The sequence below is a fragment of the Pseudopipra pipra genome, chromosome 16 (genome assembly GCF_036250125.1).
Source record: "Pseudopipra pipra isolate bDixPip1 chromosome 16, bDixPip1.hap1, whole genome shotgun sequence".
NCBI classification, from domain to species: Eukaryota; Metazoa; Chordata; class Aves; order Passeriformes; family Pipridae; genus Pseudopipra; species Pseudopipra pipra.
In genome coordinates this window covers 5257031-5280354 of record NC_087564.1, presented here as the reverse complement: position 1 = coordinate 5280354, position 23324 = coordinate 5257031, and the positions used below count along the sequence as shown (strand labels likewise).

Genomic DNA, 23324 nt, shown 5'->3' with positions numbered 1-23324 from the left:
GGCAGCATGCAAAAGGTTCTGCTTAAAGTATTTTATTTGCCAAAATGACAAATTGAAACAGTAATTTTTTATGATGAGATTTATTTCTCTGTTACTAAATCAAATTGTTCACACACAAGATTACTTTTGTAATGCCAGATGAGAAAAGTAATATTAACAGTTACATGGATTGTCAGGTGTTGACTTGAATTTAAAGAGAAACATAATTCAGATAATTTTCTTAGTATTAAAATCTCATTTACCCTTAATTTCCTTCTTACAAAGAAAATCAGAAAACTATCAGAAAGTGACAGGAATATATTTTGTTACTGTGATGACGTTACTTTGATTATCTTTACAATTTTTTTATTTTTTTAGATTTTAGTAGTCTGCAGAGTGTAGGTACCATGATCTGACTGTGCCATTCTGAGGAGGTAACTTTGGCCCCAGCTGGTCCAGCCTTCCCAGGGGTGGGAGACCTGAAGCACCTTCTGACCACACACTGGAACACAGGTGGGGTCAGGAACTTATGGCTCAGTTCAATCTTCCCACCTCCAGGAAGAAATAAATCCTGTCTCTTCTACTCATCTTCCAGTTTCAGACAAAAAAGTCCCAACTGTCTTATAATTCATGATTTTATAGCACAAGGCAGTATTTAAAAAAAATCTCTTATAAAATGCTCATCTTTTAAAAAGCAGCCTCAAAATAAAAAAAACTAGGGATAAAGCCTTGCAGGCCAGTTTCAAGACCATAAATCAACTATCTGATGACTTAAAAACCAACAAAAAATATAAACCAACCCAAACCCCACAACCAAACAAAAAGAAAACAGTACTTGAAAGGATGGTGTGAAATGTGCTCTGCTGTGTTCCCCTGGGCAGCAAGGGGTCTTCAATTAAAACATTTCCCTTCAGTAATGACTGACCTGCAAAGCACCTGCTATTCATTAAACAGTTACAAAACACAATACAGAATGAAGATGATGTCTCAAGTTATTAAGCTGTTTTAACCGTCCTGGAAGGGTGAATTCTGAAAGTCTTTTATTTAAAAAATAGCTCTTCACAGATTCTTCTGGTATCCTGGGGGGATGTGACACTGTAGCCTTCTGTTCTGGAGTCTGTGAAAATTTCATAGTCATTCCCTCCCTGGAAGCAGAAGAGGATTTAATTGTATTTAACATATAATCCCACAAAAAGGACACATAAAGGAAAACATGGAAAGAAGGGCCTTTTTCCAAGGGCCTGCAGTGACAGGACACCTGACAAGGCTCAGGGAACAACAGCAGTGCCACCTGCATGAGCAGAGATCCCTGAAAACCACCGGGAGCACTGCAGGAAGCAGTTCCCAAGTTTCTGTTTGCTGTTTGCCACTCTGCTTTCACGGGGTCAGCAGCAGCTCTTGGTACTTCAACACTCTGAAAATGCTGCACTGCCACTTACAGGGTTTAAAATGAACTGTCCATGAACTCTGTGCCAGAGGGACAGGTGATTACTTTTGCAGCTGCTGTCAAGGCAGAAAACCCCTTTAATTTAATTGTCTTTTCCTTATAAAATTTCACCTTTTCAAGTTTATAAATCTATAAAGTTCTTTGTAACTTCAGAGTTTTATAACTCCAAGTTCTTATAAAACTAAGCCTTTTCTTGTAAAACTTAGCCTGACCCCTGTCCCTTGGCCATATTCAGACAGCTTTAATTTCATCCCAGTCCTTGTGCTTGCCATTGCTCTCACAGGCTCTTGTCAGGTCTCTGCTCAGGAGTTTTAAAAGCTTCTGAATTGCTCTGCTGAGCCCAATGATGGGGGACAGGGACTATGTTCAGTTCCCCAATGTGGAGACAGTGGTGAGCAAAGGAACGGCATTAAATTAAATTAAATGGGAAATAAATATGTTTAATAAACACCAGCCAACAGGAAGCATCAATCTACACTATCCACAGAGGATAATCAGTTTATCACATAGTCATGTCACCTAGGTTTTTAACAGAATTACAGAAGCTCCATTTACAAACAGTTTCTATTAAGTCTGTCAAGAACCTTGTGTTCACATCAGGAAACAGGAGGAAAACCTCCCAGCTCTCCCCCAGCAGCACAGCCAGTTAAACATGGACGTGTGTTTGTACCCTGACTTCAGGAATTCATCAGGAATTAGGTTAGAATGTTAGAACCTACAGTCCCTGTGCTTTAAAACAGCTCAGAAATTAATATAACAAACTAATGTACTCACTGGCATAGTCTTGTCTCCAAAGAAATAAATAGTCTTGTATCCATCATTGGCAACAATTCCTAAGCAGTACCTCTTGTCCCAGCCATCAGGGAACACATCGATGCTTATCTGCCCTCCTAGGATAGACATGAACCAAGCAGGCTGGTTTGATTGTAAGAACACATTTCTCAGGGGAGAGGAAGTGAAGAAATCCTAAACTGGGTAAGATTTTAGGCAGAGGGAGCTCTGCAGAAGCCACAGAAATACTATGAGTTAGGTCTTGTAAGTACAGAAAGTGTTTTATAGGGTATCAGTTATTACAGTTGTGATTTAGAGATGATTATTTATCCATTAAACAAATATGAAAGTCTTAGCATGTTCCCAAAAAGTGAACCTTTTAAAAAGAATTACATTTAATCTCTTTAATTTTGGAAAGAAAGGACACAAATGGAAGCAGTCATAAGTCTATCTACAGCCATAAAGTCTTAAGGCAAAAGACTTTCTAAGGCTTTCAGAATAGACAAAGGAGGAAATCAGCCTTTTTAACACACCCTAAGAGGACAACAACTGTTCCAGTTCTGAATCCTTGGACTTCCCCAATACCTAAAAGCATGATCCCCAGTTGAAGCAGGTGCCTTAAAGGTATTTACAACATGCTTCAAGAGAGCTGCATTTCAGTTCATTTCTGCCTTAGTGCTTCAATGCCACAGCACTAATGGCAACCATACTTTCTGAAAAATAACAAAGGGCAGGAATGTGGTAATATATTAGAGGAGAAGGGGAAAAAGAAGAAATGCATGGAATATTAATTCCCTCTCTATTATAATTTTTCTCTTTAAGCTTGCACTTGCTTTTGGATTCTTTCCTTCCTCCCACACAATGCAGTTAGAGCTGAAAACCAAGGGCAACTGAACAGCACTGATGGAATAGTTCTGATCAAAACTGATTCACAGAAACAACTTTTGACTAAATAGAAGCATATAATATGTTTCAAAATGAGCAGAATCAGTCATACAACTGACATTAAAGGACAATGAACTGATGACAAGCAATGAAGTTCTCTTTGTTGATGGATCTCAATTAAAATGTCCAAGTGAAAGCCTAAGACAAAAAAGAGGCTCAGTCTTGCCTGCAACCACCCCCAGTGAGAACTATCACACAAATGAGATGGGATATGTCACAGCCACGAGACAATATGACTTAAATTAAATTCAAATTAATTGATGTTTTAAATTACATTCTTTTAATGTATTACCTATAGAAAACGTGAGGCCTTTGCCTGCAAATTCTCTTCGTAAATCAGCCACAAATTTCTCTCTTATATGCTCCTTCTGTTAAGAAAAAAACAAAACAAAACCACATATCAGTTACAAGCTGTGTTAATTCATCAATGAAAAGATAACCCCCAAAAAACATCTCAAAAATACCCAGAGGTCTGAGTACCAGGATTGTGATACAGCCACATTATTACTGGCAGCAAGTTGAGAATCTTCTCACTTTAATCTGTTACCAACTTGTAAAAAAATAAAAGAGCAAAACTTCACATACATGCTGTGATATTTGCTCTTCCACCTGAAAATCTTAGAACACTACAAAAGTGTGCTTCAACTCCCAGAAAAATTCAGTTTTACAAATGGGAAGACTGAGGCATAGGAAGAGTCTAAAAAACTGATACTACTCTTCTGAGGTCATATACTCCGAGAAGGGTTTTTTCAGAATGCTTAGATATCTTAGATATCCTTCAGCATCCATTAACTGAGTCACAGATAAAGTCTGCTTTTGAGGAATTAGGTTTCAGGTTTTTTATTGGGTCAGAAACAGTTGTTGTGGTGTAGCAGGAAACAGAACTCTCGTGGCTCAGATTCATTTCAGCCTTGCACATTTAGCTGTGTACAAAGGAGGATAAATGGTGAACAGTTTGACCTCAATTGTTAAAATTCTGCCTTAAAAGGCTTTGCAGAGGACAAGTAAAGGAATAGTTTTATTGAGTTGAATGGATACAGATTGGTACACTAAAGAGCTCACCAAGGAATGGTTTTATCTAGGACAGCATTTTTACCCTGTGTGTAGAGGTTGGGTGTTCTGGATTAAAAGAAACATGAGCCAAACCCACCCCTTCTGCAAGTAATCACTGTTAACCAATGCAACAAAAAAACTATTGTCTATTTGCTGAGGTCTGAATGAAGAAGTTCATTAAACTACATGGATTACAATGAAAAAAAACTGCAGAAAGTATAGAAGTTTTTTAAAAATCATAACCTGGCTGTAACTGCCTCCTCCAGGAGAGCTGGGTATTTTTCAAGAGCTGTAACTCACTTTATCGAGTTCATAGAACTCAAGTCGTTCTTCCTGGCTGCAGCTCCTTCCAATGGGGGACACATTTAACATCCCGTTCCGGAACTCAATGAAAGTGCCTCTGGAAAAGGATTAACAAGACAGAAAAGAGATCAAAAAATTGATCAGAACACTAAGTATCATAATGAACTTCCATTTAATTCCGAAGACAGTGGGAATCAGCTGCATCCTTCAGCCTCTCACTGTATGCATAAAACTCATTGCATGCATAGGAACCAATACCTCTGGCACCAAGGAGTATTTTGGACTGTTATTTTAATCTGGCAATCTCAACGTCATCCTTTCTGACTGTTAAAAGTACAGCTTGGTTTTAAAAGTGTGACTGGAGCATCCCATCAACCCAATCCTCAGAGCCTGATGGACCAGGCTGTCAGTTTTGGGGTGAAGCTGCCAAATTCACATCAATCTGGGCAGTGTCCTGCCCTGCCTCACACGGTGCATTTTAGTGCCTGGAGCAGCTGCACCTCATGTATCACACAGAGCTGGTCTTGCTGCACACCTCTCATCTCTGGAAAACATTATGCTGCTGAATTCCAAACACATCAAGGAAACACTCCTACTTCAAAACTGAGTCTCCTTCCCTCTTAAAAATGCTGAATCAATATTTCAAATCCTGTGCTCTAGCTGGGAGCTTGTCTTTGTATGCATGGATTGAGCTGTTTCACATACACAGTGTTCCAGAACCACAAATTACTCATTTTTTTTCTGCTCAGCAGCCTGAGCTGAGCTTTACATCCTGATGTCCAACGCTGTAACAAGGAGAACATGGCCACATGAGATGTGTGTGTGCACATACCTCTTCTTTGGCAGTTTAATCTTTGCAATGTAACTCAGGCAGTAGTTGATTAGATCCTGAAGGATGTCCTCGCCCAGGTGACCCTGAATGCTCTAACAAAATAAACACCATTCAACCAAGGGTCCAGAATTTGAGATTCTAAAAGCAAGTCACATGGAAAACACAGACATTGGATAATCAGGCATGGTTAATACCACAGAGGAACAAACATGCCTTCAATCAGTAACTCTCAGCTGAGGCACACACGGTATTAACCGAAGGCTCTCATTTTTATTTTTGTTTACTTTTTTATTTTTTAACCATAACACCATGGTTAACATGCTTAGCATATTACCACAGCATATAAAGGTTAGCATCCTTTAATATGCTCCCTACTTGCACCTAGTTTAGCAGGAAGCTGTGGGCCAGAGGCAGCAGCCTTAAACAAAAACTGCAGTTAATATCTGCTGTAGCCAAGTATGAAGAAATGGAGCTTGTTCCTGCAGTAAATTGGAACCACTGCTCAAGGCAGCAATTTCAGCCAGGATCTCTTTTTAAATGTTTGCTCTCCATTACTTATGTTGATATTACAGGCCAAATGAATGATCCATTAACAGGGGTAACATGAAAACAGCAGCAGTTTTGGCCTTTGTTAGAAGGGTGATTACAGAGGACTACACTGTAGCAACAAAGAAAAGTCTTTAGAAAATCTTTAGAAAATTTCTCTTTCCCACTACTGGAAATTTCAGACTTACCTGCTTGCTTAGGAATTTCCCATCCTTGTATGCTACAAGACCGTTTTCTGGAAACACATAGTCAAATTTTTCAACCACTGCAAGCAAACAGAAAGACAGTAACATATACTTTTTCCCCATGTGTGTTTAATGCAGTTTGTCTTACATGTTAAACAGGTAACAGCAAACATTAGATCCCAAAGCATGAAAGATTCAGCAGCATAACATTAAGCACAGGATCAAAGCCACTCCCATTTCTCACCAAGATTAATGCACACCTCAAATCACAAGAAGTCATTCAATTGAGTTACCCGTGTTTTTGCTCAAAGGCTCTTCCTCTCCTGAAAATCTGTCTCTTTGCATTGAGTGTAAGGAAGTGACTGAACACCTCAAATATTGCAAAAACCTGGCGCACAGCCTGGCGAGAGAGCAAGTCAAATACTGCTCTTTTACGTTTGTTTCCTCAGTGTTACTAATCTTCAGTAGATGTCTGGCAGTTGTGAGACTCTTACTACAACACAAAATGATATGGCTTAGTGGAGACCACTTGGAAGCCAAACAAATTCTAGTTATCTGAGCATGACAGAAGGCTGTCAGGGGCATCAATTAAGACCATTAAAGACACAGAAAAGGAAGTGCCTCTTGTAGGGATAGGGTGAGAGTCCATCGCTGCACCTCATTACAAAAGGGGTTTGTTATGCGGGTTATGGTGCAGTGAACAAAGTCAGACCCTCCAGGGATGTGCTCACAGCTGAGCAGCCACTCGTGTGTGTCACACACACAACCCCACTGTAAAGCAGCAACGGGATAAAGCCCTCCCAAAGTTCTGCCAGGAGTTCACCATTAGTAACAATCCCTTAATATGATACCGAGATACCTGTAAAACTCAAACACGCTGCAGTTTCTAAGTGCCGGGAAACAGCTCTTCACAGACTGAGTGCAACGCGACATCACCAGGAACAGTCCAAAGCAAGGGAGGAGGGGAACGAACAGGGTTTAACCTACATTTAACCTTCCTGACTTCCTTGCGGGTAGCTCGGGATTGCATCAGCGCGGTCCTTACCGTCCTCGCCCAGCTGCTCGCGGATCTTGGCCAAGTCGGAGCCTCCCACCACCCCAACCTTCACCTTCTGCCGCAGCCGCTGCAGGAACGCCGCCATCTCCGGGGAGATCCCCTGCGCCCAAACACACCCGTCAGCCCTCCCTGCCTGCGGCATGAGCCCCGCAGCGCTGCTCCGCAACAGCCGCCTCAAAACAGCGGCACTGGCTTTAAGAAATAAGGAGGATTCTTCTGTTTCCCCCGTAAGGGGCGCGGCAAGTTCGCCCACCCAGCCCGCGGTGTGCGGTGCCCCGCTGCCCGAGGGCTCGCACGCTGTGGGACACCCCCCGCTCCCCCAGCGCCCGCAGCCCCTGGGTGACAGCCCTTAGCCCCGTCCCACAGCCCCGTCCCGCACTCGCCTGGCGCGGGGCCGTGAGGGTCCCGTCCACGTCGAACAGACAGAGCGCTGCGGGCGGCGGGGCCATGGCGGGGCCGGGCCGGCGGGGCCGCCCCTCCCTCCCGGCGGGCCCCGCGCGCGCTGAGGGGGCGGTGCGGACATGGCGGCGGTGAGGGACGGGAGGGGATGGGGTGGGATGCGATGGGACGGGACGGGGGGCTGCCAGGGACGGGCCGGTCCCTCTTCCCTTTTCCCTTTCCTTCCCGTTCCCCTTCCCTTTCCCCTCCCGACGCGTCCCTGCACGGGCGCTGGCGCTCGCGTGTGTGTTACACCGCGGCGGGGACAGCGCCAGGTTCCCTTCCTTCCTTTTATCCTACACGTCCCCACTGTCTGGTCCCTCTTTCTCCGGGCCCTCTCTCGGTGTAGAGCGCTCTCCCCTCTCCCCTTTACCGTGCCTAGACCGCTTTTTTTTTTTCTCTCCTCTTTCCCTAAAATTGCTATTTAAGTGGTTATTTAGCAAATCGCCGATGCCGCCGGCCGGCAGCCCGCGTTCTCCTGCCCTCTTTGCCTTGAAGCGGCCCGTAGTGCCTTGATGTGGCTCGAACATCAAAACCAAACAGCGAGAGAGGCAGGGGACGCCATGGGGTCCGTTCACCGAGCTGACTGGTTATCTCAGTTAACTGTGTTATCCAAAGTGTTTTCCCTCTTGCTTTGCACGGGGGGATGTGAGCACGAACACCCGTTTCCTGACTGAACACTGGTTTGAGGTTACTCTGAGCAGGGGCTTGTGCTTTGCTGTCTGTGGGTGCCTGAGGGACCGACTAAGCTCACTGTGATTTAGTTCTAACGAGGGCTCAAATGATGACTTGTGGGAACCTTTCCTTACAGGCTTGGCTCTGCACAGTCAGGACTAAAGTCTGCATGGCACCAGCTTCTGGGAGATGTCTGCAGAAGGTGCTCTGGACAAGGTCATGGAGAAGGGGAGATGCTCGCCCACCCTGGACTTTTGGCACATGGGAGTGTTTGCAGACACAAAAACAGCAACTCAGAGGTGTTAACAGTTATCTCAGGAGACAGCGAGAGTCTGTGTGTCTGTCCCATTTGGCCACTGCTGCTGTGGTCCAGCAGAAGGCTGTGGATGGGAGGACAGAAGAGTTCAAACTGGTCTACAGGTTTCCAGGGATAAAGTACTGCAGGGTCCTGTCCAGACTGAAGCTGTTGCAGACTGCCATCACCGTCGTCACGCTGCCTCCCATCTGGTACCTCTACCTGCAGAACCAGGTGTCTCAGAATATCCTTTTATACACAACTGGCCTTGCAGTCTTTGCTGGTGCAATGTTGTACGGTATGAGCTACTTTTTCAGAAGAATTATTGGATTCATCTACTTGAGTGAAACTGGCCAAACTGTCAGAGTGGCCCACTTGACATTCTGGGGAAGACGGAATGACATTTACTGTCCCATAGAGACAGTGGTGACTTTGGATGAAGTTGGAGACAGCAAGGGAGAGCTGCTTCTCCAGTTCAAACGGTATAACAGCACAGATACTTTATATTTTACAGTTAAGTATGGACAGATTGTAGACAAAGAGAAGTTTACTCAAATATTTGGAGAACGTGTGTGATACAGCAGCTCGTTTCCAGTGATTTTCCGTGTTGCACATTCATTGTGCTTATTGTTCCATGAGGTTTAATTAGCTTACCCAACTGACACCCCTGTCCTTTTCCTATGCAAAGCCTGCTGTAAGTGCACCCAGCGGGGAAAGTCACAGTGGTAAAGAATAATCCACTGGATTAAATGTCTTTGCAGCTTGTTTATGGTGTGAGGAGTGTCTGTTCCACGTTGGATTCAGTGATGTCTGTGTTGTGCTGTGAGAGCAGTTCCCAGTCTGAACTGTCCTCCTTGGAACATGCACTAGGGGGCTGCATTAGTGGTGCTGACCCCAACTGTCTCAGCTGGCCCCTTCAGTTGTTGTGAAACAGGAAAGACTCTTAAAGTGAAATACAGGAGCTGCCAGAGCACCCTCACTCCAAATCAGTGCTTCTTTTAGCCAATTCCAGGTTGGTTGGGAAGCCTCTGGAAATTGAAACTGGTCTTGTATGTACATATGATGAGTGGTGGTGAATGTCAGACACAGACACGCTTATGTGTTAATGAAATGTGAGTTATGTGTTAATGAAGCTGGGAAGGAGGTGTGTAATGCTGTGGAGGGTGGATGTGGCCTCCTGGCAAGATCCTCCAGGATGTGAATGTAGCTGGACAAAAGAAGGGGGTGTGCAGCAAGAGGCACTGGCAGCTCAGCTGTAAGGGTAAGTTACAGGCTGGGGCAGCATTTCAGGAGCCTCTACAGAAATTGCTGCCCCATTTAATCGTAGAATATTAAGGGGTTGAAATGAAGCTTAAGGCTCATCTTTCCCCAATGCCCCCTGCCATGGTCAGGGACACCTCTCACTAGAGCACATTCCTCAGGGTTATATCCAACCTGGCCTTGGACACTGCCAAGGTTGGGGCATCCATCCACAACCTCCCTGTTCCAGTGTCTCACCACCCTCACAGTAAAATATTTCTTCCCACTGGAATGGTAAAAGCAGCACGTGTATCCATGAAGGACAATGGTCTTACTCCATGGTGTTAGTATGACTCCTCCTTTTCCAAAACCTCAGTAGAAGGGAGGAATTTAAACCTGAGAAAGAACCAAACCTATTACCTGTAACACATAACACATCTTTTGAATTGTCAGAAGCAAGTTAACCCCTTACACCACTCTTCTAGCTGTTACTTCATTTGAAAGTGGCAAATAAACTGACCCTCACCAATAATCTGGAGTGTTCTTTTCCCTGTCTCTTCCTATCAACATTTATTCATGTTGAACTTTTCCTCTTGGGGTTCTGTGATTTTAAATTTTGGCTGATACTCTGTGGCACATCAATATCAAAAGGAAAAGAGAAATGTTCTTGGTGTAAACACCATGGCAGCAAAATACAGTGGGCTGTACACATACACTGTTTTTTGGAGGCTTATCTTCATCAGAATGTATTCAATATGCACTAGTGGTTCAGCTCAGGCATGTACTAGGTGTAAAATTAAAAGCCCTGTAGAAGTTCAATTATAAATATTTTATTTAAGAATATTGATTACACATGAGATGTCATTTGTTATGAATCTGTGTACAGTTACTAGTTACACCATGAAGTGTAGTTAAGTATTTGTTTAAACATTTATTTGGCACTGTCCACAGTATGCTGTAAACAATATTAACTTTATATGCTTCAGCTGCAGTGCTTTCTATGTATTCTCTAACGATTTCATCAACATGTTGTACACAATTATACAGTTACTGAGTGTCAGTAAAAATTATAAAAACACCTAGAGTAGTCATAATAAAAGTGAAGATGTGGTAAGACTTCAAATTACTGGACCTTTGCTTCTGTAAAAGTACAAGACTTGCTAGAGACATTCACTAAAACTACTGCACTGATATGTTGAACAAACTAATTCCCAAAATGCTGTCAAATACAGTTCTTGGTTTGACTTTCCTTTTGCTGATAATACGCTTACGAGGACAGCGATGGCAATGAGGTTTTGTTGAACACCAATTTTTACCGGTCCTTACCCCAGATTTCTACAACCTCTGTTCAAAAACCTGCTCGGGTTTTGCCCAGTGGTACCAGAATTCTGGTTTCTGCAGAGGTTTACAGAAATCCCACTGGGTTTCAGCTGGCAGAAGTGAGTGTACTTGGATTTCCCAACACCATACTCTAAAGTGGGAAAACCATGATGAACACTTCTCAAAGCAGGTAAGAAACCCTTCACATTTTGGTAGCTGTATTAAACATGTAAATCTTTTAACTGCTCTGTCTCTTATTATGTACTTAAAAATTGTGGTCAGGTCCTAAATAGGGCAACTGTAAAGTCCATTGTGGTCCCTGTTTTTTGGTGCACAACAGAAAGTTAAACTTAGTAAACAAAATCCAGATGCTTCCTCCAAGAAAAAGAAAAGAAAGGCACCAGATCTAGTTCAAGTCAGCCCTAAGCAAACAGTAAAGAGACATCCAAAACAATTCTCTGAAGAGAAACAAATTAATGAACTGTTGACACTATTTTTTTTTTGATCCTGTGGCTTTCTAGAAGATCTCTGAAGTACCAATGATTTAGAATATACTATTAGAACAAAAATAGAATTACTTTGCATTATAAATGTGCAGTTAGGACTAGGCCTTCACTGTAGTGGCTCTGATACCAGATAATGGCTAAGATTAAGCATTTCTGCTGTAATTTTATAAAATACCTCAAGTATTCATGTAGAACTTGTAATAGATAAATTAATGGCTATTGTGTGTTCTGGGCAAATGGTAAAATAATCTGGAATCATTCTGAATTGCTGGCAGAAGTGGAAGTAATGTGCTTTGCATGGTTCTCTAAGCTTTGTCAAATTTCATACTTCAGGGTAGAGCCTTCTCTGTACAAGTTGTAAGAGAAGTCACAAGTTTTAAAACTCACCCATGATGAGGAGAACAGGACAAGTGCTTCAGTGCCACTTGCAGCGCTGCAGGTGTGGCTGAGGGCACCGGTGCCTCTGAAGCAGCATGTGCAGGCTGGGCACAGGGAGTGCCCTGACCCACCTCGTGGGGCAGATGTCTGTACTCGAGGGAAAAAGGCTGGAAATCGTTCTGTAAAACGCTGTGCTTGGCAGTGGTTGGAAAGCAGAGCTTTCCTTGAAACTCTGATTTTATTCCAGCTGCCATCAGAGAATGGCACTTCCCACATGGCAGGCACGTGGCTCCCAAGTGGGGCCACCCTTGTTGCTGTTACTGGACGGAAATCTATTGGGGTCACCTGTGAAAACGGGTCCTGTTCAGAGAATGGATAGTCAGGGCCACGGCTGGAGAGAGGAGTCTGCAGTTGGCATGGCCCAGGCCAGAAGAGGGAGGCCCACAGGTTGTAGGGGATGCACAGTGAGGGGCAGCTGCGTGTACCTGCTGGTGACCAGTGCCAACGCTCTGCCCGGGGCGCGTGTGCATGGAGCAGCTTGCCTTGGGCAGGATCACACACAGAACACAAACCTCGGTTTATGACTTTACACTTATCTTGTAAGTAGAGAAGACATGAATTAATGCAAACTAATTTCATAATCAGCTGTTCAGTGTGAGGGAACTGCTTTTTACTTGAAGTTTGCTAAGATGTCACTGAAAATGTTCAGGAAGAGGTGCGCGTGGTGGTCCTTGAAGATGAGTGTGGGACGGAAGCGAATGGATCTGTCTCCACAGCCTCCCAGAACAACACCTGAAACAGGAACAGAATAAGTCCTCTATAGTCATTTCCACTTTTGCCAAGTATCCACAAAAATGCAGGTCTCTTGACTGAGGGTCACCTCACTGTGGGGGGCCAACAGAAGCTCCCCCAATCCCTGCTAACCACACCATGATACAGCACGTGGCCAGTGGTGTGAAGGACATCAAAATTCACAGAAACTTAAAAGAATGCTGTGGGTGTCTGTAGATATTGTATAAAATATATATTGTACACTTGGGAGTAGGGGGACTAATTCCAACAGCAGTGGAAAGACTTCACCCAGTGCAGAGCTCAGCTCCACTGGTTAAGTATCTTGGTCCCACAATAAGACACAGGAGGTTTCCCTGCAATTTTGTTTTTAAACTACTTCATTTTTAATTACAAAAAAATTAAAATATCTCATGCCAGCAAACCTCTTCCTTCAGTACTTTAAATACATGGCAATTTTTTTAACCCCGAATCAGCTATCTGAGATGAGAACTCAGCCACTGAGCTGGGCTTACCCTGCCTCGAAGCAGAGCCTTGTTCTACCATGAAGCAAACTGCTTGCCTTCTCTCCCTGCTGCCTTAGTTTCAAAGAACAGAAAATGGTGTATTTTTCGCTCTAAAATGTTGGTTTCACCACAGTTTAGATGCATCATGCATTTCAAGAGATAGGAGTAACAGAAAAAATGGACAGCAGCAAATCCAGGGCCCACACACAGTTAAATTCAGAGAAAGTTGGGTGTGGATCCTGAGGATCCCCTCCAGGGCCTGTCTGCAGCTGGAAGCCATGCCCAGGGACACCTGAGGTCACTGCAGAGGACTATATGACTGATGTCACAAAAACTCCTGCCCTACACAGATCTCTTCCAGTAACACCAGACCTATAGAGCCTGGTAAATATACACACCATGCAATGTACTGGTCTGAAGTCTCTGAAAACACAAGTATTTCCAGAAAACTCTAAATATGGTTTTGTTTGTCATTTCCCTTCTCTCCTCTGATGCTGTAGTACACATACACCATCCAAAAAAGGAAAATTCAGGAGCATTACCTATGCTACTGTTTGTCACATGAAGCTCATCCACACACACAAACTCTCTTACCTTTGTTTCTGGCTATTGTAATTAACTTGTTCCTAGTTGCATCATTTGGAGTGTCAAACGAACAGAATGTTCCTCTTCCTCTCACTCTGCTGATGAGATGGGGGTAACGAGCCTGCAAAGAGAGGCGAGACGTGCCCATGGCAGGTGCTGGAACAGAGGGCACCTGGTGGCAAGCTCAGCTCTGCCAGGTGGAAACCCTGCTGCCTCCTGGTTCTGCTGGAGTGGAGTGAGTGCAGGGGCTGGATTGCTCACACAGCAGAGACTGTGTTTGGGACTATGCTGTGCAAAATGCCTTTGGGGAGGAGAACACCTCCAAGCCTACCCTTAAATGCCTGTCTGACCTTCCATCTCCTATGGGGCTCCATAGTAGAAGCTGTGAGGAATTTCCCTTAATCAAGGGAGGGAAAGCTGCAATTTTCTTGTTAAACAGCCCAGCAGAACTGGAAAAAAATATGAAACCACTCTCCTTTAAAAAGAACTTTGGGATGATGAAATACAGGTGCTTGTGGTAACAAAACCTTCTAACAAAGTAATTTAACTAACTGCAGTTCATACACTCAGATATTTTGGGGATCACCCTCTATTTGGATTAAGCTGTATAAACCCAACATTCTTAAGTCAGTAAAAGAAAGTTTACTTCAGCCCAAGATGCACACAGTTATTCAACTTGCATTTAAGTACCTAAACCAGCAAGCTGTGATTATGGTTTAGTCCCCAGCTGGGGTTCCTCAGTCCAAGTGTTTAAACTGGATGAGGTCAGATCCTGCCCCATCAGCAAATTTATTTTTCTTATTTACAATCCTTCCAGATGTTTACCTGCAAATCCAGCAGCCCAGTCAGCAGTGCTTTCCCGGCGTGGGTTGCATTGTTTAGAAGGTCTTCTGTTTTAATAACCTTGATGACTTCAGCAAGCATAAGGTTCTTGGATGGATCTCCAAGCCAGGTATTGAAGATCCGGTAGGGCTTGGGAAAGGGTGGGAAGAGAGTTGTGGAACATGTTAACAGGCAAATCACTATAGTAAAGAAAAGCAAGGGGTCACACTGGCAGTGCAGACATCTGGTGTATGAAAAGGCATGCACTAATCTCACCAAGCCTCCCCTTTTTTGTTGTAAGAGCAAAATCCCACTGCTCTGCTGAGCTGAAACACAGGGTGACTACTTCATGCTTCACATTTAGTGCACTCTGTCTTGCTGCTCTGACATCTCATTGAAACACAGCTATAGAGGACACGGAATTCAGCATTATGTATATGGGTTTTACATCAAGCTTTATGTTGTCCTCCTTAATTTTACTTTTTTTTTTTTTCTTCATTTATTGCATCTATAATGTCATTAATGTGAAGAGGAAATCTTGCTGACAGAATCTGCAATGCTGACATACAAGTTCTGAAGGTCTCAAGTTGCCCTGCAGGAAAAGGTGTCAGTTTGAGGTTGGATTTTGTACTGAAGTTTAGTTCCATGAGGCTTGTGGTGGCTAAACCCTGTTTTCTACTCCCCCCACCAGCTTTATGACCTTGGTGACTGACAACAACTGGAATACAAGTGAAGAACTGATGATGACAGCTGTTGTGTGAGCACACAGCAAATATTTGTGAAACAGCAACTCCATCCAGCTGAACCTGCATTGCAGAAGGAAACCTTGTCCCTTCCATGGAGGTTACAGTCACTCCTCAGTGGGTCACCAACCAGCACAGAGTTTGTTTCATTGAAAATCTTACAGCATTTGGCCTGAACTCCTCTTTGTGGAAAAATCCTCCTGTCATCATCTTCTTACTGAACGTTACCACATCAGCTGGGTCATCCAGGCCCCAGTGTTCGTGTGCCCAGAATTTCCCTGTGCAGCCACCTCCCGTCTGCACCTCATCCACCAGGAAGGCACAGCCATGCTGTGGGGAGAGAGGGGAGGAGCAGGGAATGTTACAAAACAGAAATACCTCCCTTAGTGAACAGAGAAATACAAGCCAATGACACGCAACATCCCTCCTTCCCCTCCCTTCACTGTTCATGGTTTAGTGGTGAATTTGGCAGTGCTCGGTTAATGGTTGGACTCACTGACCTCAGAGGTCTTTTCCAACCTAAATGATTCTATGATAATGGGAAAAGCTGCTTTTTCTCATGGCAGAACAGAATTTTCCAAATGTCACCTCTGCTCTTCTCTATAAGCACCCAGATGTTTTGAGGGTAAAAAAAAAAGCATGGAGCAGGTCTTCCTGAGGGCCATCAATTCTAAACAGGTAAATTCACATTCCAAGTATCAAGACATCTGTCCTTTTCATTGTTTTTTTGGAACATCAGCACTACGGTTGGACTCAAGTTTCAGCTTTTTTTGCAGTTAAAAACAAGCTTGTAATTAAAAATTTACCCTTTTCCAAACTCTCCTCTTCAGAAATTGAACCTTCTCAACAATCTCAACACTACTGCAAAGTTCATAGTTAATTAATCAAAGTAATTTCTCTCTCACCTCAAAATTAGAAGGTAATTTATTGGGCTAAGGAAACCATTAGATGTGTATCAAATGGAAGAGACCAGGGGTTGCTTGTATCTGACTACAAGTACATAACTACCCTGATTGCTCCTAGGGAGGCCTGTGAAGCTCCCAAAGTCCCTGGGGCAGAGGGAATGCCTCTGGAGACACCCAAAAGTATTTGCATGTTCAGCTACTATTGAATGACCAATGAAATGTTTTATTACCTTTCTGGCAATATCTCGTAGCTTTCTGAAGAAGTCATCTGAAGCATGATTGTCCCCACCCTCCGACTGTATTGGTTCTACAATGATTCCAGCCACAATCTTCTTCTTTTTCCTGTACTTTACAATCAGGTCTTCCACCTGTAAATCAAACATTTATGATACATTCTCCTTCCAGGACATTCACACATTTCCTCCCAGCAGGAATTCAATCTCAGCAACAAAGCTTCAACTCTTCCAAGACATTCCTGGCTCTGAAGGTGTCAGGAGGCACAAGCAATTAACAAGTAGTTCCTCCAGGATTTAACACGGCCCTCTTGTTCCTGAATAACACTTAAGTTTAAATCACGTCCTAAACACACTGTAACTAGTTGCACATTTATCTACAGTGGTGTGGAAGCAGTAGCCAGGTTCAGCTGGCAGTGTGGTGGGCAGCTGTGCCACTGCTGTTGTTGCACCTGAGCAACAGGGAAGGAGACAGATTTTCTGTCAGAACCCAAAACTCTGCTGATGTATTACAGAAGGTCATCTGGAAAATTTACTTCTTCCAGTCACCCACTTCAGATACATTAGAATTAATGGGATGAAATAGTGCAGAAATCCTGTTGCTGATAAGGGAATTAGAGAGAATTCTCATTAACCTTGTGGTGCCAGTTGCTGCATTTAGTGATGTATTTGTACTTGAAATACCCCTCACAGCTTTCAGGGCCCACAGCCCGTGCAGGCTGTGAAAAGCAATGGTTTCCAAAGGGGGCCAAGCCACAGACTTGGTAGGAGAGCATTCAGCCTTTGGTTATTTTTTTGTTGTGCTTTTTTCTTTGTTTGTTTGGGGTTTGTTGTTTCTTTTGTTTGGTTTTTGTTTTGGTTCGGGTTTTGTTTGGTTTGGTTTTTGTTTGTTTTTTTTTTTTAAAGCTGTCATGGAGCAACCCCAGGGAAGCCATCTGCTATGCTTTCTGTTTTTCTGGACTGAGGCAGGTTTGGATAAGTGGATAAGTGGTCTCTTGGATCCCTGCACAGCCCTCCCTGCCACTGGCTGTGACTCTCCACACTCTGCACCAGTTCAGTTCCTTGCTCCCCTCTGCCATCTCTCAAGACTGAGCCCTTGGAAGCCAGAGATTCTGGATCTCAACAGGGAATCTCTGGTATCTGGAGATGGTTCTCCTCCCTTAAACTCTGTTCTGCCCAGTTTTCCCTTCTCCCAGGCTGGGGAAGGCACTGTGTCCCTGCCCGCCCACTCCCTGCAGCCACAGGGAGGATCAGAACTTCACACCAGAACCTGCCAGGGAAAAGCTGAGAAGCCTGAAATCCTGTTAGAGGTTCTCTTTGCAGAGAGGGTTATCCATGCTGTGTTATCCCTTAGTCCATGGCCCCTTGGCAAGGCCTGGCAGACAAGTTCACTGGGATACAAGGAACTTGTCCTGCGTGTGGGATTTCACCGGGGTGTCACTCGTGCAGCCCCAGCTGGCTTCTCTTCTGCCAGGCAGGACAAATGGACTGTAAACAACACTGAATGCTGCTTTAATCACGGGCTGTTCCAACCCCTGAAAACATTCTTTTAGTGAAAGGCACTAATCCTACCAACACTATTCATTATTTCAAATCAAAACCAACAGAAAGCTGCCAGTGAATTTTTTACCTCCTCTAAACAACGGGCTTCTTCCTGTTGATTCTCTTTCACAAAATCTTCCAGGGGATACTTTAGCCTTGGAAATGGAGCAATAGGCCAGTCCAGTGAGGGAATGTCCAGTTTGTGAATTGCTTTAGAGTGAGTTGTAGCTAAGCAACCTAAATCCAGAGAAGCAAAAATTAAAATAATACTTGTCTAAGAACAATAAAGGAAAAAAGCTACCAAGAGGTGAAAAATTGCCTGACAGCATGACAGTAGAATTACCTTAATTGCTCTTTTTGCTTTATATTCTGAAATACTGGGCAATTGGGTTTAGTCAGGTCTAAGTGGATTGCTCTAGCTTGTAAGCATCAGTTTCCCATGCACTGTTCCAGAAGAACAGGAGAACCTCTGTCAGTCTGAACAGGTTGCTCAGATAAGCTGGGTTTCACCTGTCCAAAGACAACTGCTCACAAAGCTCACAGGCACAGCACTCTCGGGTAACATGCTCTGAAGAGGGATTGAGCTGATATAAAATGGTAAAAGTGAGTAACATCATGTTTGTATATTGTGGTGATTTTTCCCCAGGAGTTAGATTTTCATGAGTACAGACAGGAAACTCTGGATTCCAAATGACAATAAGAGACCTTTTGAAAATAATTAAAAAGAAATATAAAATAGATTCCTACTGTCACTCAAATATTCTGTTTCAGTATTGGTGGGGCTTCCAGGGCAAAGCTTAACGAACCTACAGCTTTTCCTCCAGTACTATGTGTCTGAGGGAACCCCCCTTTTCCACAGGCACAGTGAGCTGAGGGTCAGTGCAGGGGCTGAGGAGGGACAAGGCACAGCTTACCCATGGTCCTGCCGTGGAAGCCGCCCATGAAGGAGAGCATGGCGTAGTCAGGGCAGCCGGGGGGCTGCAAGGAGAGCACACAAGAGGGTCACAGAGGGGCTCACACCCCCCCCAACACACCCCCAGGCCACAGCACCACGGGATGGCCAAGCCTGAGCTGCAGCCCCTCAGTGCACCCTGACCCAGCTCCTCCTCAGCCGTCGGGCACCACAAACTGTTACAAATACATTGCTCACCCCCTGAAAGTTGCCCGAGCTCCCAAACCCCCTCATTAATACTGATGAGTCCTTTGAATTTTATCCCTGCACATGTGAGCTCACACGAGGCTGAGCATCCAGCACACTCAGCCCCTTTTTGCACGAACCAGGAGCACGTGGATGTGCCTGGGGGTGGCATCGGGGCTGTGGGAGCTCAGTGAGGAGAGGCTGGGGCTGCCCCATGCTGGCCCCCCCCCACTCCGTATTCCTGATGGCTCACTGATATTTGTTGGGAGCAGTTTGTATTTCACAGTTTCCTAAATTTACAAAACCCTAATTCCACCTCACATACAGCAAAGCCAATTTTTCCTCCCAATCTTCCCTTGCAAGCCCGAGCCAACGGTACATCTGTAGGTGTGGTAAAGAACAAATGTTACCTGGTTAATCATGCAAGATTCCAGTTCTTCTTTTGTGACATTATTATGGCCCCTCTCCTTGTTCTGCAAAAAAAACCCCAAACAACCCAACAAGAGTTTTCCTGTAGTTAGTTGTAACCAATGCATTTATGGCTAAACCACAAGTCAGTAATCCTGGTATTCCAGATTGGAGCCAATGAAGACACTGGCTGTGGCTTTTACATACTGACTGCAATCTGCATTTTCCTTTTAATTTCTAAAGTTGTGTCAATACAAAGTGACAGCTTAGATGAACACTTTTTAACAAAGATTTTATACTAGCTTGAATATAAGGAACATCATGAGCAAGACAACCTCCAAGCCTTACTTAGTTTTACAGTAGCAGTTCTGATGATAAATAAATACTCATTTTTACAACTAAACCTACAAAAACATCTTAATATTTTACTCACCCTGTACCACATGAATATTGCTTTAAAGGCATTTTCATTGGAGCAGGATCCACAAGACATGGTCATTACCTGTGACAGGCCCTTGGGAGCCACCTGTCAAGCAAGAGAGAAAATTACTCCAAAAAATTGAGCACAGATATAGTGCCAAGTGATAATAATAGTGATTAGCCCTTAACATCATGAACTTCAGTGTAGTGGGAGACCAACCATGCCCAGGGTGAGGAAAGACAATTTTAACTGCAGATGAGAGGGATTGATTCAGCTTCAGTGCCAAGGATCTTCAAATTGAAATCAAGACACAGAAGCCACTTATCCCACTCTCTCTTATGAAAGCACAGGGAATGGAGGTAAGTGAAAACATGTCTTCTCATCAGTTCTTGAACTCAGAAATAAGAGGCTGCATCTACACAGGGCTGACATGCCACGTTCTCACACTCAGTTGTCAAGTCAGGGAAAAAGGTTTGACCTCATTCCTCACAGTGGGAAGGCAGATGAATGAACAGCTAATCTGTAATGTTCCCTGTTAAAATCCATAACATCCCTTGAATGTGCTCACATCCCTGAACACAGAACACGGTAACTGATCACTGCTGTCTCAAACTTACTGATAGCAAAGACTCCTTCAGTTTTTCTGTAAAGTTCTCTGGAGGTAAAATCCCTAGGGCAGGTCTGTTGATGAAAGTGCTCTAAAAAGACAAAGGAGGAGGAATTGTTAGGTTCTTCTATCACATGAAAAATATGTTGATATCAAAGCAGTGACAGTTCATTGTAATTACAAATACCTGGCAGAAATTTGTATCACGGCTCATGGAGTTTTAAACCAGGGACTAATACTTACACCTTAGACTATGTTTTTCTGTCTAATCCTTACTACTCTGTTCTTGCAGGACACCTTGGGAAAGGTGCATGCTAACTCATACTGACATTTCCTCTTCAATATTGCCACTTCAGTTGCTCAATCTCAATTTTTCGCTACACACAGGAAATATGCTTTAAAACCTTTATTACTTGCCTTCAGTTCAAGTAGCTAAATTCAATTAGGATAGCAGCATTTTCATCCTTACTGAGCTACAAGACAGACCATTTTGGAACACTGTGGTTATAAAACATCCTCCAGATACTACTGCAGTGGGATTTGGGGGCAAGAGACCACCCGAGTTCCTTCCAACTTCAGTGTCCTGTGAACTGGCCAGATCAGGATTCAGACCTTCGGGAAAGGTAATTTTGGTGTCAGTGAACAGCAGCTGGTGGGAAAGCTGAGCCTGCTGCCCACACGGGGGTTTCTAAGGAGCAGCTCTGGAAAAATCCCCTCAGTCTCCCCAGTTCACTAATGGAGATGAAAGTCACATTTATGCAATTAATTTCAATTAAGTGTCATGGATTAAAATCGATTCATCGCTGCTCTTTGTCTTTGTAGGTAATCTTATTTGATTCACACTGTGCTACTTTTTATTTTAAATTAAATTTGCTGAGAAAAGGACAAGCTCAATAATTTTGCCAACTGCAAAGCAACATTATTTGCTCTTCTTTTTATTTGTTGTTTTTCTTATTGAAGAAGGAATTGTTGACACTAAAGGCTCAGTTTTGATGGCTTAATTCTTAATGGGTCTCCAGAGGGGACAGACTGATTCCTCCACAACACTCATATTTTCAGTGCAGCTCAAACTTGCACATTTATTGGCATCCTTCAATATAAGAACTTGTTTGTTCAGATGTGTGAACCACAGCAAGAGGTGGAAGTGGTCACACTGTACCTGTAAGGACATTTCATCATGATTCTTAGGGAGAACCAAGTATCACACAAGATATAACAGTGTATGAGCTACCACTTTGTAATTTGTTCATTTGTTACTTCCAAAACATTGTTTCAATAGACTGCATCTTAAAAGAAAACCTAAGCAAGGATGTTACTGACAGAATAACACAAAATTTCTGTTTAGTACCTGTGAGAAATTTTACTTGATTTTTGTCTCAGTTTAGAAGTACATTTTCAAATGAAGTTAGAGATACAAGACCATGAGTTTGTTGTGAATTTGATTATGGGCTGTCACAGTCAATTGACAACATTCGCCATTAAACAGAAAAGTGCATTTTTCTTTTTTTGTAGTTAATGAGATACTCAAAACGGAGAAAAACAGAACATTGACATCAAGCTGCTGTGGGCTCGAACAAACAGATGCATATTCTGTTCTTTATAGATGGCTGTAAAGAGGGTACATGGAGCATTGCAGACAAACCAAACAAAGTCCCTCCAGGAAAACACCGATCCCATCACCAGCATTAGCCACAGCCCTCCCTCGGTGTGGATCACTCAGAGCAGCCCTTTCCCCACAAAGCTGGAGTGTTACCTGCAGTCAGCCCCAGCACACACTGCCTGCAGTGACATTGGCACAAGCTCTGCTCTTCACAGTGCTCTTGGCACTGCAAACCTGACATCCTGCCCACACCCAGCCCAGGCAGAGCCTGCCAGAGATGCCGAGTGCAGCCAGGCACAGGCTCCCTGGCTCCCTGCCACCCTCTCCACTGAGCCAGCCGGGTCTCAGGAATCAGAATGGGTACCAAGGGCAGCTCTGGGGATTGTACATGGGAGAGAGGGGTCCTGGTTGTGCCACTTCAGAGGAGTTCCTTTTACCACAGGCTTAGAGCTGGCAGCTTCTTACCTGCCCTTCCCCAGTGGGCAAATCACCAACTGCCACCAGACAACAGGACTTCTTGGGTTTGGAGTTTTTGTTGGTTCTGAGATTTTTTTTTAATTTGTTTATTCTTTTTTGTTTTGTTTGTTTTTTAGATCTGACTTCACTGACTGCTGCATTATAATGAAGATATTATTCTCAGAAATAATTTTTATGAGTTAACACTGAGTATTTAGAAATATTAGTCCTTCTGAAATATCCAGATCTGCCTTTGATAACTCCAGCGTTTCTAGGCCTGGTGGTTTGGTGTGTTTTGGGTTTGTTTTTTTTTTGTTGGTTTGTTTTTTTTTTTGTTTTTTTTTGTTTGTTTGTTTGTTTGTTTGGTTGGTTGGTTTGGGTTTTTTTGGTTTTTTTTTTTGGTTTTTTTTTTTTAAACTTGAAGTATTTTAGTTCTGGGGGAGGCACAATTTCTCATCCTTAAGAAATGAGCAAACCAGAAAGCAAATCAGCTCAGGGAACTCAAATGTACTTCTTTGTCGTGCTGGCTCAGTATTCACAATCTGCTGGAGTGTACTGAAGAGATGGGGACCAGTCATTATCCCCACCCTTCAAAAAGAA

General features: G+C 43.6%; 3 protein-coding genes across 6 annotated transcripts in view; 1 reads left to right on the top strand and 2 right to left on the bottom strand.

Moving 5' to 3' along the window:
* Window positions 1-16: 16 nt before the first annotated feature.
* Window positions 17-7585, bottom strand: PMM2 (phosphomannomutase 2). The gene is made up of 8 exons (XM_064672789.1): window positions 7502-7585; window positions 7107-7218; window positions 6065-6141; window positions 5331-5422; window positions 4496-4595; window positions 3435-3510; window positions 2201-2316; window positions 17-1124 (listed from the first exon to the last, which is right to left on the bottom strand). Exons 1-8 carry the CDS (start codon window positions 7565-7567, stop codon window positions 1020-1022), a joined length of 744 nt encoding a protein of 247 aa, XP_064528859.1. The 5' UTR covers window positions 7568-7585; the 3' UTR covers window positions 17-1019.
* On the top strand, window positions 7211-9291 carry TMEM186 (transmembrane protein 186). 3 transcript variants are annotated; one of them, XM_064672786.1, is made up of 2 exons: window positions 7211-7345; window positions 8368-9291. In XM_064672786.1, exons 1-2 carry the CDS (start codon window positions 7259-7261, stop codon window positions 9100-9102), a joined length of 822 nt encoding a protein of 273 aa, XP_064528856.1. In that variant the 5' UTR covers window positions 7211-7258; the 3' UTR covers window positions 9103-9291. The 3 variants fall into 3 exon arrangements, with proteins under 3 accessions (XP_064528856.1, XP_064528857.1, XP_064528858.1); XM_064672787.1 differs by lacking the exon at window positions 7211-7345 and adding an exon at window positions 7543-7648; XM_064672788.1 differs by lacking the exon at window positions 7211-7345 and adding an exon at window positions 7723-8124.
* A 1288-nt stretch (window positions 9292-10579) lies between these two features.
* ABAT (4-aminobutyrate aminotransferase) overlaps window positions 10580-23324 on the bottom strand; it is a 52138-nt gene continuing 39393 nt past the window's right edge. For both annotated transcript variants that reach the window (XM_064672781.1, XM_064672782.1), the window contains exons 7-16: window positions 20679-20759; window positions 20074-20166; window positions 19643-19705; window positions 19009-19072; window positions 18183-18331; window positions 16550-16687; window positions 15577-15744; window positions 14675-14821; window positions 13859-13970; window positions 10580-12761 (exon numbers count right to left, since the gene is read on the bottom strand). In XM_064672781.1, the coding sequence (XP_064528851.1) occupies window positions 12640-12761; window positions 13859-13970; window positions 14675-14821; window positions 15577-15744; window positions 16550-16687; window positions 18183-18331; window positions 19009-19072; window positions 19643-19705; window positions 20074-20166; window positions 20679-20759 (1137 nt within the window). In that variant the 3' untranslated portion in view covers window positions 10580-12639. The remainder of the gene's footprint in view (window positions 12762-13858; window positions 13971-14674; window positions 14822-15576; window positions 15745-16549; window positions 16688-18182; window positions 18332-19008; window positions 19073-19642; window positions 19706-20073; window positions 20167-20678; window positions 20760-23324) is intronic.